The sequence below is a fragment of the Trachemys scripta genome, chromosome 11, assembly GCF_013100865.1.
Source record: "Trachemys scripta elegans isolate TJP31775 chromosome 11, CAS_Tse_1.0, whole genome shotgun sequence".
In the NCBI taxonomy this organism is placed as follows: Eukaryota; Metazoa; Chordata; order Testudines; family Emydidae; genus Trachemys; species Trachemys scripta.
The window spans coordinates 69487633-69502165 of NC_048308.1; the positions used below are offsets into that span (position 1 = coordinate 69487633).

Sequence of the window (14533 nt, forward strand, 5' to 3'; positions counted from 1 at the left end):
AGCAGCTCAAGTAATGACAGCAATCCAGCCCAAAAATAGAGTGTGGCGCATGAGTAGCACTGCAGCCAAACTACACTTCATTTAAATAGGATTCTTAAACATGAAGTACACTTGCATGCACATGGGTGTTTCTCCACTAGTTAAAGAAGTCAGCCAAGAACCTGTATTTGCAACCACACATATATCAAGCAATTTTTCAGCAATTATAGTAGCACATTCAATATCCAATTTGAAGAGCCACATAGCATTTGGGCAAGTTATTTCATATACCTGGAAAATAGGTAGAGTCCTCCCCTTCCATGAACTTTGGTTCAATGACCTCTGCCATTTGATTTCTAGGTTTCAATACCTCAGGCAAAAAAAATTTCATAATACTCGTCACCAAAGAAATCTCAGAGGTAGAGAATATTAGACTGCCTTCTGATGATGTTGCTGAATCACAGCAAGGTCGTGCACTAAAGCAGTGGTTTTTCAACCTGTTTTCATTTGCAGACACCTAAAAAATTTCAAATACAGGTGTAGATTCCCTTTGGAAATCTTAGGCATAGTTTGCAGATCACAGGTTGAAAACCACTGCACTAAAGCAGTGGTTCTTAACTAGGGGTATGTGTACCCCTGGGGTACATGGAGGCCTTCCAGTGAGTACATCAACTCATCTAGAGATTTACCTAGGTTTGCAACAGGCTACATAAAAAGTACTAGCAAAGTCAGTACAAACTACAATTTCATACAGACAACTTGTTTATGCTGCTCTATATACTATACGCTGAAATGAAAGGACAATATTTGTATTCCAATTGATTTTATAATAGGGTAAATATGAAAAAAAGCAAACAACTTTTCAGTAATACTGTGCTGTGACACTTTTGTCTTTTTATGTCCGATTTTGTAAGCAAGACAAATCAGATGCCTGAAAGAGGTACAGTAGTCTGGAAAGGTTGAGAGCCACTGCACTGAAGAATAGGGTGTCTAAAGACCGGCCAAAAATAAATCTTATACAAGACCAGTGACTTTAACAGGGTGAGTACTGAGCAATTAAAAAGTTATATTCTTACTTACTAAGACAACTGCCCTTCTTGCAAGCAATGTTTGCTCTTTTGCAGTTTGATTTCATGTATTTTCACCTAGATAGTTACATGACCCCCATCACACTAGTCTAGACATGATAAATCGACCCCCGAGCGCTCTCCCATCGACTCCTGTATTCCACCTTGGCGAGAGGCGCAGGCAGAGTCGACGGGGGAGTGGCAGCAGTCGACTCACCGTAATGAAGACACCACGGTAAGTCGATCTAAGTATGTCAACTTCAGCTACGTTATTCGCGTAGCTGAAATTGCGTAACTTAGATCGATCCCCCGACCCCTGTGTAGACCAGGCCTAAGTCCAGCACTTGTACAATTCTTTTTCCTGTAGTCAGCCTCTGGTCAACAGATTCAGTGTTGCAGTGAAACCTGTTATCGAAGGACATCCTGAACGGAAAGTGATCTCTTAATAAGCTAGGTCCAACCTCACAGAAAGCTTAAAATACTATTACCCTTTTTGCTTAAGTGTGTGTTTAGGGAAAGTTAAACAAAAAAAAATGAGAAGATTATGTAGTAAGGTCTTTGTAGACCTATAAGGAGGCACACATTAAGTTTAGCAGCTTACATCTACATACGCCAGTTCTGATCTTGAAAAATGAGACACCATTCAAATTGAATTTTTTATTAGCACATCAAAGTCAGGTTTTCTAAAAACTAAAAATATTGTACATTAGGACTGACTAGATGGAGAGGTGAAAAGGAAGCACAGAAATTGCTAATGCACTGTTGTGTTAATCATCACTTAGCCATGACAACATTTTCAAGGGAATGGGGGGGGGGACACACGACAGATTATAAGTTTAGCAGGAAGAACAGCCATAACTACGCTATCTGGGACAGGCTACTACCTCATTACAGTATACCAAGTAAAGTTTATTTTATGAGTATGCAGGTGTTTACTTTGTGTCTTGCAGCTACTGATGCAATAATGGTGGTTTTTGAATTAGTAACCACAAGAAACTAATGCAATTCCAACTCCAAAAATGAGCAATACACTTCTGTTTTTCCTTTTCTACCATTTAGTCCCTATTTTTTGTATTATTCTCACATCACACCTGGTATTGTTATACTAGAACTATTCCTGTTGTGGGAATATTAGTGTGCTCTCAAATCAAGGAAAACAGAGCTAAAAGAAGCCACGTAGAGATGAGCTCACCAGCTTTAAGAGCCAAATTCCTTCCTCCCCCAATCCACCACCCCCTCCAAGGGTTGCTTCAGATGCCACCTTTCAGGTCCACTGACCCACAAGTAGTAGGACGGGAGGTTTAAAGGTGACCTGGCAAAAGAAAACTAAAATTGGGCTTCAACCTATTTTAGACATAAAAAAATAATAAGTCTTTGCAGCTGCCCTTTAAAACTCACCTGCCCTCTCCCCTAAATTAGAAATTCAGGTCTTAGCTACTCTTAAACACAAATGTTATTTCTCTAGTCACATGATGTGAAAGCAAACAATGAGCAATGCAGAGGAAAATTATTTTTAAGACAACTGCTAGAATTTAGTTGGTTACTGAATTAAGTAACCATCATTCTGGAGGCATTACATCTTTGAATCTTTTAGCTATTCCACCCTTCCAATTAAAGGGAGAGAGCTTCTCACTGAACATTCTGGGACATATAGCAAGACCTTCACCAAATCTGAAGGCTATCCAATTAACATATCCAAAATTTTCAAGTAAAATACCGTTACCCCCCCCCCCGCAAAAAAAACCTTTAGGCTTTCTATACATCCTAAAGAAGCAAATGGAGGGGGGGAAAAACAGTTCTTTTATATCCTTTGCAGATGTCAATTAAAGTTAATCTTTCAGCCCCAGTCCTTTGGTGTTTGAGTAAAAGCAGGTGTAACCCACCCCTTGCACACACTTGGTTCCTGACTCTCCAGAATACATTCCCTTGTATTGGGATCATCACCTGAAGCAATGTTTTACCAAATTAGCCCCACCCAACACAGTCTACTACAAATATCCACAATTAATAGTTGTGCTATATATAGCATTGGCAGGGGGAAATTTGGTAAAGGTGTGTTTGCAGAAGGCTATGTTGAGGGAACAGTGTTGAAGGTTGTGGTAGCTGTATTATGGGTAAAAAGTGTGCCTGTGGATGAAGAATTAGAAATGATGTATTATAAGACAAAATCTAGACCAAGTAACTTAAGCTGTCAGTTATGTTGTGTGTAGCAACCAAGTTTGGTGTAGTAGGTAATGATGGTTTAATTACAGACCACAGATCACTAAATGATGTCGTATCATACTGCCAAGAATTACTAAAATATTACTGATGCTAGAAGTATCATTCAATGGTTAAGCTTTCATAATCAAATGCTAGTTGGAGCTGATAAAAGCAGGGGAGAGTGGAACATGAAAACTGATCCAATTTTATTAATTATCTTTCACTTAATGGCATCAACATGCCTGCTGTAACACTCAGATATTAAACCCCAAATATTTTGGGCATCTCAAGATATATTTGATAAATTACTTAAAACAAACCTGTTTTAAATCACTGTACACAAAGAATACTACACATTACTTTCTTCAGTTACTGCTTGGGGTTTTGTAGCATTTAAGGAATATTGATAGGTTAATTAAATCTCAAGTGTAACAAATGAAAATTAGAACTCATTTTATACTTCAGTTAGGTGGTGTTTGAACTTGAAGACAAAGGCACAAACTTGTGCCAAAATATATTAAATACAAAAACAACAAAATGTTTAAGTTTTAATTGAACTGTTTTTAAACAAAACATTTCCAAGCAGTGACTGAACACAAATATTGCAACTCTAAGAACCTAAAGTGAAACTGACATTATGGAGTGTCATAACTCAGGCAAAGATATGCACAAGTTCACAAATATTAGCAAGTTTTTTTGTAATGCTTTAAACACTACCTTTGAGAATCATGTAAGGTAAGCAATTTACTACAATATAGGTTCAGTGAGGTAGCACATTTGATGATTGCCAAATACATTTACTTCTATAGGACTAAATACAACTCGAGGGCTAAATGAATGCAAAGAAATTACAACAAAAGAAATCATAAGTAACATGGGGTCATCAGTTGTAGCTGGCTGAGTTTCAAGATACTTCAATAGTTCTTGTTCCAGCAGCTGCACTGACATAACCCACTGTATCATTTTTTAAAAGGTATTAAAGTTAAAATAATAATGTCACAATAGCTTTTTAAATTAAAGATTTATGGTACTTACAATTTTAAAGGGATTTGTTAGATGAAGGACTTTTTTTACTTAGGGAGTTCTCAGAATGATGTTGTATTTTTTAATTCGTTACAATAAGCCTCACTCAGTTATTAGATTTCAAATCCGTTCTAATCTGACTCCATCAGATATCCAGCAAGTATAGTATTTGCAGAGGTATCAGACATATTCCTCTCTACTACCAGATTGCCACTTATACCTTAGCAGATACAACCAAAGTTATACTCCATTTTAACCAAAATTTGTCGTCATGCCATACATATCAGTTTTTCTGCAACTACCCCCCTACATTTCACATAACTACTAGTCACTATGGAGTTGTATACAAACCACAGCAAGTTATACAATATATTACCACGTTGTTTGTTTGTTACTTACTCAAATATGTCAAACTTGCAAACTAATTTGAAAGACAACTTTCTTGGGGAAGGTCCCTTGGAGAATATACCAATATTTCATAAATATCGCTACGTTCAATGAAGCTCAGACAGAAGTACAGATATTTGTTTCTTATATAACCAAAAGAAGCTGAGCTAATATAGACAGTATAGTAATCTTACACACTGCAGGAAATTACTGTGGATCTGATCAATTATCCCTGAAGATGTCTATATTCTTTAAAGCAAAGTGAACATGAATGAAGAGTGAGCTTGTTAACTTGAATGTTATAATCCAATGGTTGATTAAATAGAATGCCACACAAGATTCTCAGTTACCAGGAAAGCCTTCAGAACATAAGGTAGTGTGATTTTAAAAGGTCTTTTTTTCATTCATGTTTCTCATGAGTCAGGTTTACTGGTTTCCTGACTCACTGTCCAATGCAAGTTACACAGCTACAAAATGCTGTGAGAAATTTTTACTCATCAACTCCTAGACACAGCTTTTGAAGTATATCAGTATTGCCATGCATCATCCTAATTTTATTAGAAACCTCAATAATTTTCATATGAAGTGAGCCAGACATAGATCATCTGGGATAAACGAGAATACATACATAAATCATATGCTATGTAGATAGCTATACACACAGTTTGATTTTACATTCCCTCTAGATGGATCAACAGATCAGTGGGAAAATTGATGAATTATAGAGAGCCTCTTCTAATCTAAAATCTTGTTAGAAGGATGAATATGCACTTGTTTGTAGCAGGACATTCAGGGCATCTTATCTACAGAAGATGATGCATAACCTTCATAACTCATGTTACCTATCAATTAAAACATTCTGAAGCAGGGCATTTTCTCTCCCTGAGGGAGAAAAAATGATAGTACTGAGAAAGAAGTGGTTGTTCGTGTTGCATTCTTCCAACAATGCATATTAATAAGTTTCCATTACCTTCAATGAAAAGTAAAGGAGAGGAACCAGAAACAGGAGCAAGCAGAATGACAACCATATGCTATGATTTCAGGTAAATTACAAGCACCACAAAGCAAACACAGCAGTATGATGTGTTTGTTTGAACCCTTCCCCCCACCCCCATGCATCACTGGATCAAATGATGTCTCTTATCAAATTGGTCATTGCTATCATTCTGTGTTTTGCTATTCAGATCTATTATGCTATTCAAATGCTAACTCACTATGTAACATTATATGTATGCCTCCACTCAAATTGTATTTCATAACACTCAGATGGGTAATTAAGTCTTTTAAATGACTGTGCCTCAACAGCATCTATTCCTATAAGGTTTTCATTGCAGGTGCTTTAAAAAGACAAGACAGACACCCAAGCTGAATGGTTTTAGCTAGATGTCAATTCCAAATGTTATTCTGCTAACTTGAATTCTGCTTCAGATTAATGGCAGGACCACCATATGTGTTAAAGCTACAGGTCATAACTCAGTAGGTCCCCTACAGTAAAGAGAATACTCAAAGCTATTGCTAAAGTCTGTAATTACTGCCCTAAATTTGCTCCAGGTCATCAACTTTTGACCTTGATAAAGTAGCTTCCTTATATCATATACAGTTTTTCCTCCAATGCATGCCCATACTGCTACATCACCACATCTAAGAAAAAGTTTATCTTAGCTGTGTTTTCAGAAGCAATGGATTTTTAATCATGCACATCCAAGACCGTTCAATAGCCTACTTAGATCTGCCCTTTAGGTATATGTATATACACATCTATGAAGTAAAACTGGTTCTCTCTTCTATGCAGACTCCACACCTATGTTTTCACACTGTACATACTGTTGTCTTATAAACCAGCTGTAGATCTTGCTTGCCCTTTAATATACCCCAATCAGAATTTATAGCATATGGGTTTACAACACAAACAGAACAGAATGCCAAAGAATTCCTTGCACCAAGTCTCTCCGAATGCAGGACAGACTGATCCCCGGCTTAGCCTACCGAGATCGCTATTCTCCCTATCCTGGCAGCAATCTGCAAGCACCTAGAAACTTGACTCCACAGTGCTCTGCTCCCCCGTCCCAAGCCAAGCCTCAGCACAATTCAGCTTTAGCCAGGTGGGAGATCTACGCTGCACAGAAACAAACCCACTATCCCATGCGGAGAAGAGGGCGGTAATGAAGAACCAAGCCCTGGGCATCGGCCTCCACTGCACAGGACGGATCCCACCAGCCCCGCTCTGGCGCCTCAAAGCAGCCCAGCCAGCCTGCAGGGCAGCATCCAGCAGCCAGGGCACTGCAGGTAGGGACGCTGGTGCAGCTCCCCCAAGCAGGGCAGCGTCCACACACAGGCACAGCAGGCAGGACCCCAGAGCAACCCCTCCCAGGCACAGCAGCATCCACCCCTACGGGCACTGCGGGCATCCCATCCCCCCCGGCCCAGCCCCCCATGCACAGCCCGGCCCGCAGCCCTTACCCTCGATGGCGATGACATGCTCGCGGAGCTGGCCCTGCAGCGCCGGCTCGTCCACCCGCTCCAGCAGCTCGTAGACGGAGTAGATGTTGGGGTGCACGGACTCGAAGCGCTGGATCTCGGCGCGGATGGCTGCCGAGTTGGCCAGCTGCTGCTGGTAGCTCATGGCGCGGCCGCTCGGCTCGGGTCCGCGCCGGCAGCGCCACCCCCTCCCCGCGGGCACAGGGGGCCGCCCGGCAGCCGCACAGCCCGCCCGCTGTCACTTCATCGCGGCGGCCCGCGGGGGCCCCAGCCCCACGGCGGAGACCGGCGGCTCCTGACCCCCAACGGCTGCCCGGCCCGGCCTCGCTGTGGTGCCCGGTGCCGCGAGCAGCCGAGGGGGGCGGGGGAGGGGCCGGGCACCCCGCACGCCACAGAACCTCGCTCGGCCGCCCCGCTACAGCTACCGCGTCCCTCTCCGCGGCACGCTCACGCAGGCCACGCCCCCTCCCCTTACGTCACCGCGCTCCCCTGCTGCCACGACCCCGCCCCGGTCCCTGCGCGCTGCTTCCTGGGAGTTGTAGTCCCTGCGAGGCACCTGCTGGCCCGTCACAGCCTGGGCGGAAAGCGGGTGAGAATGGAGATCAGGGAGTGGGACGGGGGAGCATCGGGGGCGGGATGGGGCGGGACACGGGGAGGGTTAATGGGCGGGACGGGGAAGGGGGAACAGGGAGAATCAGCGGGCGGGGAAAGGGGAGGATCAGGGGGCGGGAAGGGGGAGGAGGGAGAAACAGGGGGCGGGATGGCGCAGGGAAGGGGGAGGCTCAGGGGGCGGGAGGGGGAAGCGAAGGGGAGGAGGGTGGATCCGGGGGGGGGGGGAGGGGGAGGGGGGGGGGGTCAAGGGGGCTGCGGTGGGGGGAAGGAGATGATGAGAGAGAGGTAGTGCTAAATCAGTGTCTGCTGCCCTGTACCCCTCACTCCCACCCTGAAGCCTGTTGTTATGTTCACAGCCTAGGAAAAGAAAAGTTAGATAAAAACCTAAAAGGCTCTTGCCGGAAGGTTGCACCGCACCACTACTTTATTTCTTAAAAACCAGAATCTTAATAAACGGGAACCAAAGAACAGAGACAGACAAAGCAGACTGCTCCCTAAGGCAGCGAGACACAACTCACCACACCTTGCTCTAGGCTAGCTCTTTGCATACTGATTGCTTGCTGCTATACCTGGATCCCATGCTTCCCTATAGAGGCCCAGCCTGCAAGCAGGACCAGGAAAACCTTTGAAATGTAAAGTGATAGCCCTCAATTTTAACACAGTTCTCAATATGTCACTAGGCTCATCTCTGTAGGGAACAGGGATTGAAGTCCCTGAGGCACACTTGTAATGGCTACCATCTTGACTAATACATGGGGGATTGAACCAGGGTCCTATAGAGCTAAAAGTATGAATTACTAAAGCTTCAGCTAAACATCCAAGCTGCTTTAACTTGTGGCTGTAACAACTCATATCCTCTGCGGTCTGTGGAACACCACAAACAGTGACTTGTAACATACACTCACCAGTGGGTTACACATTCTCAGTGCAAAGGGAGAAAACTATCTGAAACCATGCAGCGGGGGGTATCGTGATGGGAGGAAAGTCATCTCTTTAGCGGAAACCAGATTTTCTTTCCCTTCCCCCCTTGCCCTCAAGTGTGGGTCAACATCAAATTTGAAAGCAACCCTGCCAAGAGTGCACTCATCTCATTGAGTGACCAGCCACATGGACTTGTGCTCCATCCCCACATGCCCCCCTTTCCTCTCTGGTCAGGACCTCACTCAGCTTGTCTCCTTGAATTGGTATGTGGAAGGGACCAAACCTTTGCTCATTTTGTGAGGCACCTTGAACATTTTCTGCACCCTTGAAAACTTAATAATAAATTAATAAATATTGAAAATAGCTCACCTTGACCAAACCCAGAGGACTTTGACCATATGTGACAGAGATAATCAGGGACATTGCTTATAACAAGTGATAGTGGAGGAGAGGGAGATTTGGTTGAATGACATACTCACATGGAACCCTGAAGCCCCACAGTATGGCACTGACTGAAATAGACCCCTATCACTACTGTACTGACTCCAAATTCCAGATTAAAGAGGCATGGTATCTAATCTATCTACTATCTAGTCTCTTGCATTTCTATTACATTCGCCCATGTACTACTGCAATCCAACATTTAATGTTGGATTGCAGTAGTACATGGGTGAATGTAATAGAAATTTGCATTAAATGTTGGATTGCAGTAGTCTGTGACTGCACTTCATTCTGGTCTATCTCATTAGGGAGTGAAAGCCATTTGGTGACTTTATTTTGTAAGTGACTGCAGGCTGTGTGGGCTGGATGTTTTTCCAGTTTGCCCAGGGCAGCAGAAATACTAGAGCCAGAGCTGGTGTCAATCCATAATATGGATCCATTCACCCAAAGATCACTGATACCAAATGTGCATCCTAACACCCTGTCAGCACAGCATGGCATGTCATCTGTAGTAATGCTTACCAGTATGGATCTATCAATAAGACCACTGATGAAAGGTGAAGTCATACTGAAAGGTGAACTGTCAGACCGGAGGAAGATAATGAGTGGTGTTCCTCAGGGATCAGTCTTGGAACTAATCTTATTTAACATTTTCACTAATGACCTTGGCACAAAAAGTGGGAGTGTCCTAATAAAATTTGCGGATAACACAAAGTTGGGAGGTATTCCCAATACGGCGGAGGAGCCAGAATAGCATACAAGAAGATCTGGACAACTTTGTAAACTGGAGTAATAGAAATTGGATGAAATTTAATAGTGCAAAATGCAAGGTCATAATCTTAGGGACTAACAACTAGAATTTTTGCTATTAGCAGGGAATGAGTTGGAAATGACAGAGGCGGAGAAAGACCTGGGTGTATTAGCTGATCACAGGATGACTATGAACCGCCAGTGTGATGCAACTGTGAAAAAGGCTAATGTGACCCTAGCATGCATCAGGGTAGGTATTTCCAGTAGAGATAGGGAAGTGCATTATACAAGGCACTGGTGAGATCTCATCTGGAATACTGTGTGCAGTTCTAGGCTCCCATATATAAGAAAGATTAATTCAAACTGGAACAAGTGCAGAGAAGGGCTACGAGGATGATCTGAGGAATGGAAAGCCTACCTTATTAGAGGAGACTCAACGAGCTTGACTTGTTTAGCATAACCAAAAGAAGGCTGAGGGGAGATATGATTGCCTCTCTACAAATCCATCAGAGTGATAAATACCAGGGAGGAAGAGGAGTTATTTAAGTTAAGCTCCAATGTGGACACAAGAACAAATGGATGTAAACTGGCCATCAACAATATTAAGCTTGAAATTAAATGAAGGTTTCTAGCCATCAGAGGAATGAAGTTCTGGAACAGCCTTCCAAGAGGAGCAGTGGGGGCAAAAAACCTAACTGGCTTCAAGACTGAGCTTGATTGTTTACGGAGGTGATGGTATGATGAGACTGCCTACAATGGCATGCTAGCAGCAAATATCTCCAAAGGCCACCCATCTGTGTTTTACCCACACAGTCTGGGTTTTGGCTTCTGTGTCTGCGTGCCAGTTTTTGACTTGAAAGTCTGGTTGAAAAGGGGACCTGGCAACCCTAAATGACACCCGACCCAAAAGTCCAGTTACCGTGGTATAGGGGGAGGCACTGGGTCATTAACCTGGATTAATGTTCAGCCAGGGCCGCCTCCTACCTGCAGGCAGGCTCCTTGAGACAATCCAGCGAGTGATGGGGGCTGGGGGGAGGAGCAAGCGATGGGAGAAGAGGTGGAGCAGGGTGGGACCTTGGGGGAAGAGGTGGGGCAGGGACGGGGCCTCGGGGGTCTGGTTACCAGCCAATAGAAAGATGGCAACCCTAGACACTAGATAGGGAGGGCTCTGAGTTACTACAGAGAATTCTTTCCCAGGTGTCTGGCAGGTGGATCTTGCTGAAATGCTCAGGGTCTAACTCAGGAGTCGGCAACGTTCGGCACGCGGCTCGCCAGGGTAAGCACCCTGGCGGGCCGAGCCAGTTTTATTTACCCGCTGACGCGGCAGGTTCGGCTGATCGCGGCCCCCACTGGCCGTGGTTCGCCGTCCCGGACCAATGGGGGCGGCGAGAAACCGCGGCCAGCACATCGTTCGCCCACGCCGCTTCTCGCCGCCCCCATTGGCCCGGGACGGTGAACCGCGGCCAGTGGGGGGCTGTGATCGGCTGAACCTGCCGCGTCAGCAGGTAAATAAAACTGGCCCGGCCCGCCAGGGTGCTTACCCTGGCGAGCCGCGTGCCAAACGTTGCCGACCCCTGGTCTAACTGATCACCATAATTGGGGTCAGGAAGGAATTTTCCTCTGGGTCAGATTGGCAGGGGTTTTCGCCTTCCTCTGCAGCAGAGGGCTTGGGTCACTTTAAACTAGTGCATTCTCTGTAACTTGAAGTCTTTAAATCATGATTTGAAGACTTCAGGAACTCAGCCAGAGATTAGGGTTCTATTACAGGAGTGGGTGTGGGTGAGGGTCTGTGGCCTGCAATGTGCAGGAGGTCAGACTCTAGATGCTCATGATGGACTCTTCTGGCCTTAAAGCAGGGGTTCTCAAACTGGGGGTCGGGACCGCTCAGGGGATTGCAAGGTTATTACAGAGGGGGTCGTGAGCTGTTAGTCTCCACCCCAAACCCCATTTTGCATCCAGCATATATAATGACGTTAAATATATAACAAAGTGTTTTTAATTTATAAGAGGGTCACACTGTGTGAAAGGAGTCACCAGTACAAAAGTTTGAGAACCACTGTCTTAAAGTTTATGAATCTATGAGACATAACTCAGTGGTTCCTCAGAACCATTGCAGAGCTTTGCATCACTGTTTGCTTTTGACCATTAAATAACTAAAAAGGATAAAAGACAGAATGTTAATTTAAAATGCTCTAGACAAGTTACTTTGCATGAATAATTGCAGTAGTAAAAGTTCAAGCATTAACATGTCAGTTATTTGCATTTCTATCTTTTAAAAAAAAATGACAACTACAATCCATAGTATATCAGAGGGGATGTAAAATACAGTATTGCTTTGTGAGCCCTGCCATGGCCTCAACAGAGAACTGAAGTCCCAGTTTCAAGTTAAATAAAATATCATTCTGAGATAGAAACCCTTGAAAGCAGTTGACTGTAAACTAAATACTTTTCATTAGCCTGGCACATTTTTACATGATTAGCATAAAACAAATCCTATTAATAGCACTGGTTTTGAATTTGTGGCCTAAATTATAACATCTTCTAGAAGACCATAACGTAATATAGACAAACTAGCAAGAGCTCCAGAAAGAAAAATTGTGCCTTTCTAATCTAGTAGAATTATTTCACCAAGTAAACACAATAGTGGATAAAAGAGTTTATATGTAATTTATTGAGTCCTTCCAAAAGCCCTTTCACAAAATCACTGCCACTGGGTGTACAGATCCTATTCTGGCCTGCCATGGAAATAGTTAATCCCTTTTCCTCTGGGAAGTGCCACAACTGTCTCTCATCACCACAGAGACACTCAGGATGAGGCAGAAACGACTCTGGAAAGAGGAAAGGACCACCTCCAGCATAAATAAGAACTTAGATGATGCATGGTGAATTTGCTGTGTATTATAGGTTAATATAAAATGTGTGTTATTGTTAAAGTTTGTAGGTTGGTACAGAGTTTGGAGAGAGTGTTTTTTCTTTAAGGAATGAAAGGAACAATGCAGTTTATAAATTTCTCAGATGAACTGGAGATTTGGATTTTTTTTTTTTAATGTGGCTGTTCTGGCATTTGGGTGTGTCAGGAAGGAGTTAAAGTTCAGCCAGCAAAAAAGACAGAAACTGCTGAGAAGCAAGGACATAGTTTCTGTCAATACATAATAACTTAGTTCAGCTTATCGGTAAGAAGGAACAAAGCCTGTGCCCATGGAAAGGGACTGTTCAGCGAGGAAAACTGGATCGGGCCCAAACAAGCAAGCAGGAATATTTCAGTAGCACAAACGGCACTGACAATTGTAAACAATTGATAAGCTTATATGGTTAATGCCTGCCCAGTAACTTAGTTCTTAGAACAGAATAAACCCTCCCTTCACAACCCACTGGATATTTGTAAGCACTCATCCCTACCCCCACACACCTCGCCTCCTTCCCCGGCAAGGTAGTCATATATGTTTAATGTAATTAGAATGACCGCTATATGTACGTACTGTTCTTATTTTTATCTTTGTTCAGGGTTCTTTCTCAACTTGAAACAATGTCTGTCTCCGTATGTACAAATAAATGCAAATAAATTAATAAAAGAATGTATATAACTGGCCACGGTGGCACCATATTTTTGAAGCTGCTTGTCAGTCTTCCCGGTACCGTAAATAAACCCCCTTCAGTACTGTCTGTGCTTGCCTGATTCTTGGGGAAAAGAATCTTTTTGCGTAACTGGTGAAATAAGTCATTTAACCATAGATGGAAAAGATTTTTTTCCTGTTTACCCCCTAAAGAAGTAGGGCCGTGTTGATGTGCTATGACTAATCAGTAATATAAACTGATTCTTTGGAGCCTCATATCTATCTTCATCTGTAGTGTTATCTTATAAGATGCAATTTAGGAACCTGTGCAGTTGTAAGAGAAGGTGAAATATTGTTTGATGTTAGAAACTGGTGTAGAGATATAAAATAAAGTAAGCAGGGAAAAAGCTTGCATGTATGTTTTTCTAATCCATAGGCTGCTGACTTCTTGCTTTGCTGGTAGGTATTGTGAATACTTTAGGGAAAGGGAGAACCTAATTATATAGGTGGATGGCTTGTAAGTGCATAGCTTGCTGAGTATAGAAATAGGCTGCCAGCATTTCAGGGCAGTATTATGTCCTCTATTTCAATGCTTACACTATCATTAATGTCAAGTAACCTGTAAATATATGTTCTTACAGTAATAACTTGTAGTTTAATACACCCAATTAGCTAAACTTCCATATTGCAGTATAGTTCCATAGAACTGATTTCAACAATATATCCTATTTTCATTCATTAAATAGTGAATTCTGATATTACATGTGCGGAACTGAAATAAAACCAATGTCTTGATTGCTAGAGTTGCATGTGGGCCAGTCTGTGGTTGCAGTTCCTCTTTTGTTTTCTAATGGGGCCTTTCATCAAACTAATCCTCTCTAGTACTTCAACTCATGATAAAATAAACACTTCCTTTTTTTCTACAAAGGTTTCTCTTGATTTTTCTTACCAGAGAACCAACCCTTCCTTCAATTTAGAATAGGGTTACCATACATCCGGTTTTTCCCAGACATGTCCGGCTTTTCGGCAATCAAACCCCCGTCAGGGAGGAATTGCCAAAAAGCCGAACATGTCCGGGAAAAATACTGGCCGGGCACTTCCTCTCCCACGGCTGCTCTG

At 43.1% G+C, this 14533-nt stretch overlaps 1 protein-coding gene across 5 annotated transcripts in view; it reads right to left on the reverse strand.

Moving 5' to 3' along the window:
* The window catches only part of AGAP1 (ArfGAP with GTPase domain, ankyrin repeat and PH domain 1), a 641433-nt gene extending 633864 nt beyond the window's left edge, over positions 1-7569 (reverse strand). For all 5 annotated transcript variants that reach the window (XM_034785592.1, XM_034785589.1, XM_034785590.1 and 2 more), the window contains exon 1: positions 7119-7569. In XM_034785592.1, the coding sequence (XP_034641483.1) occupies positions 7119-7281 (163 nt within the window). In that variant the 5' untranslated portion in view covers positions 7282-7569. The remainder of the gene's footprint in view (positions 1-7118) is intronic.
* Positions 7570-14533: the final 6964 nt, after the last annotated feature.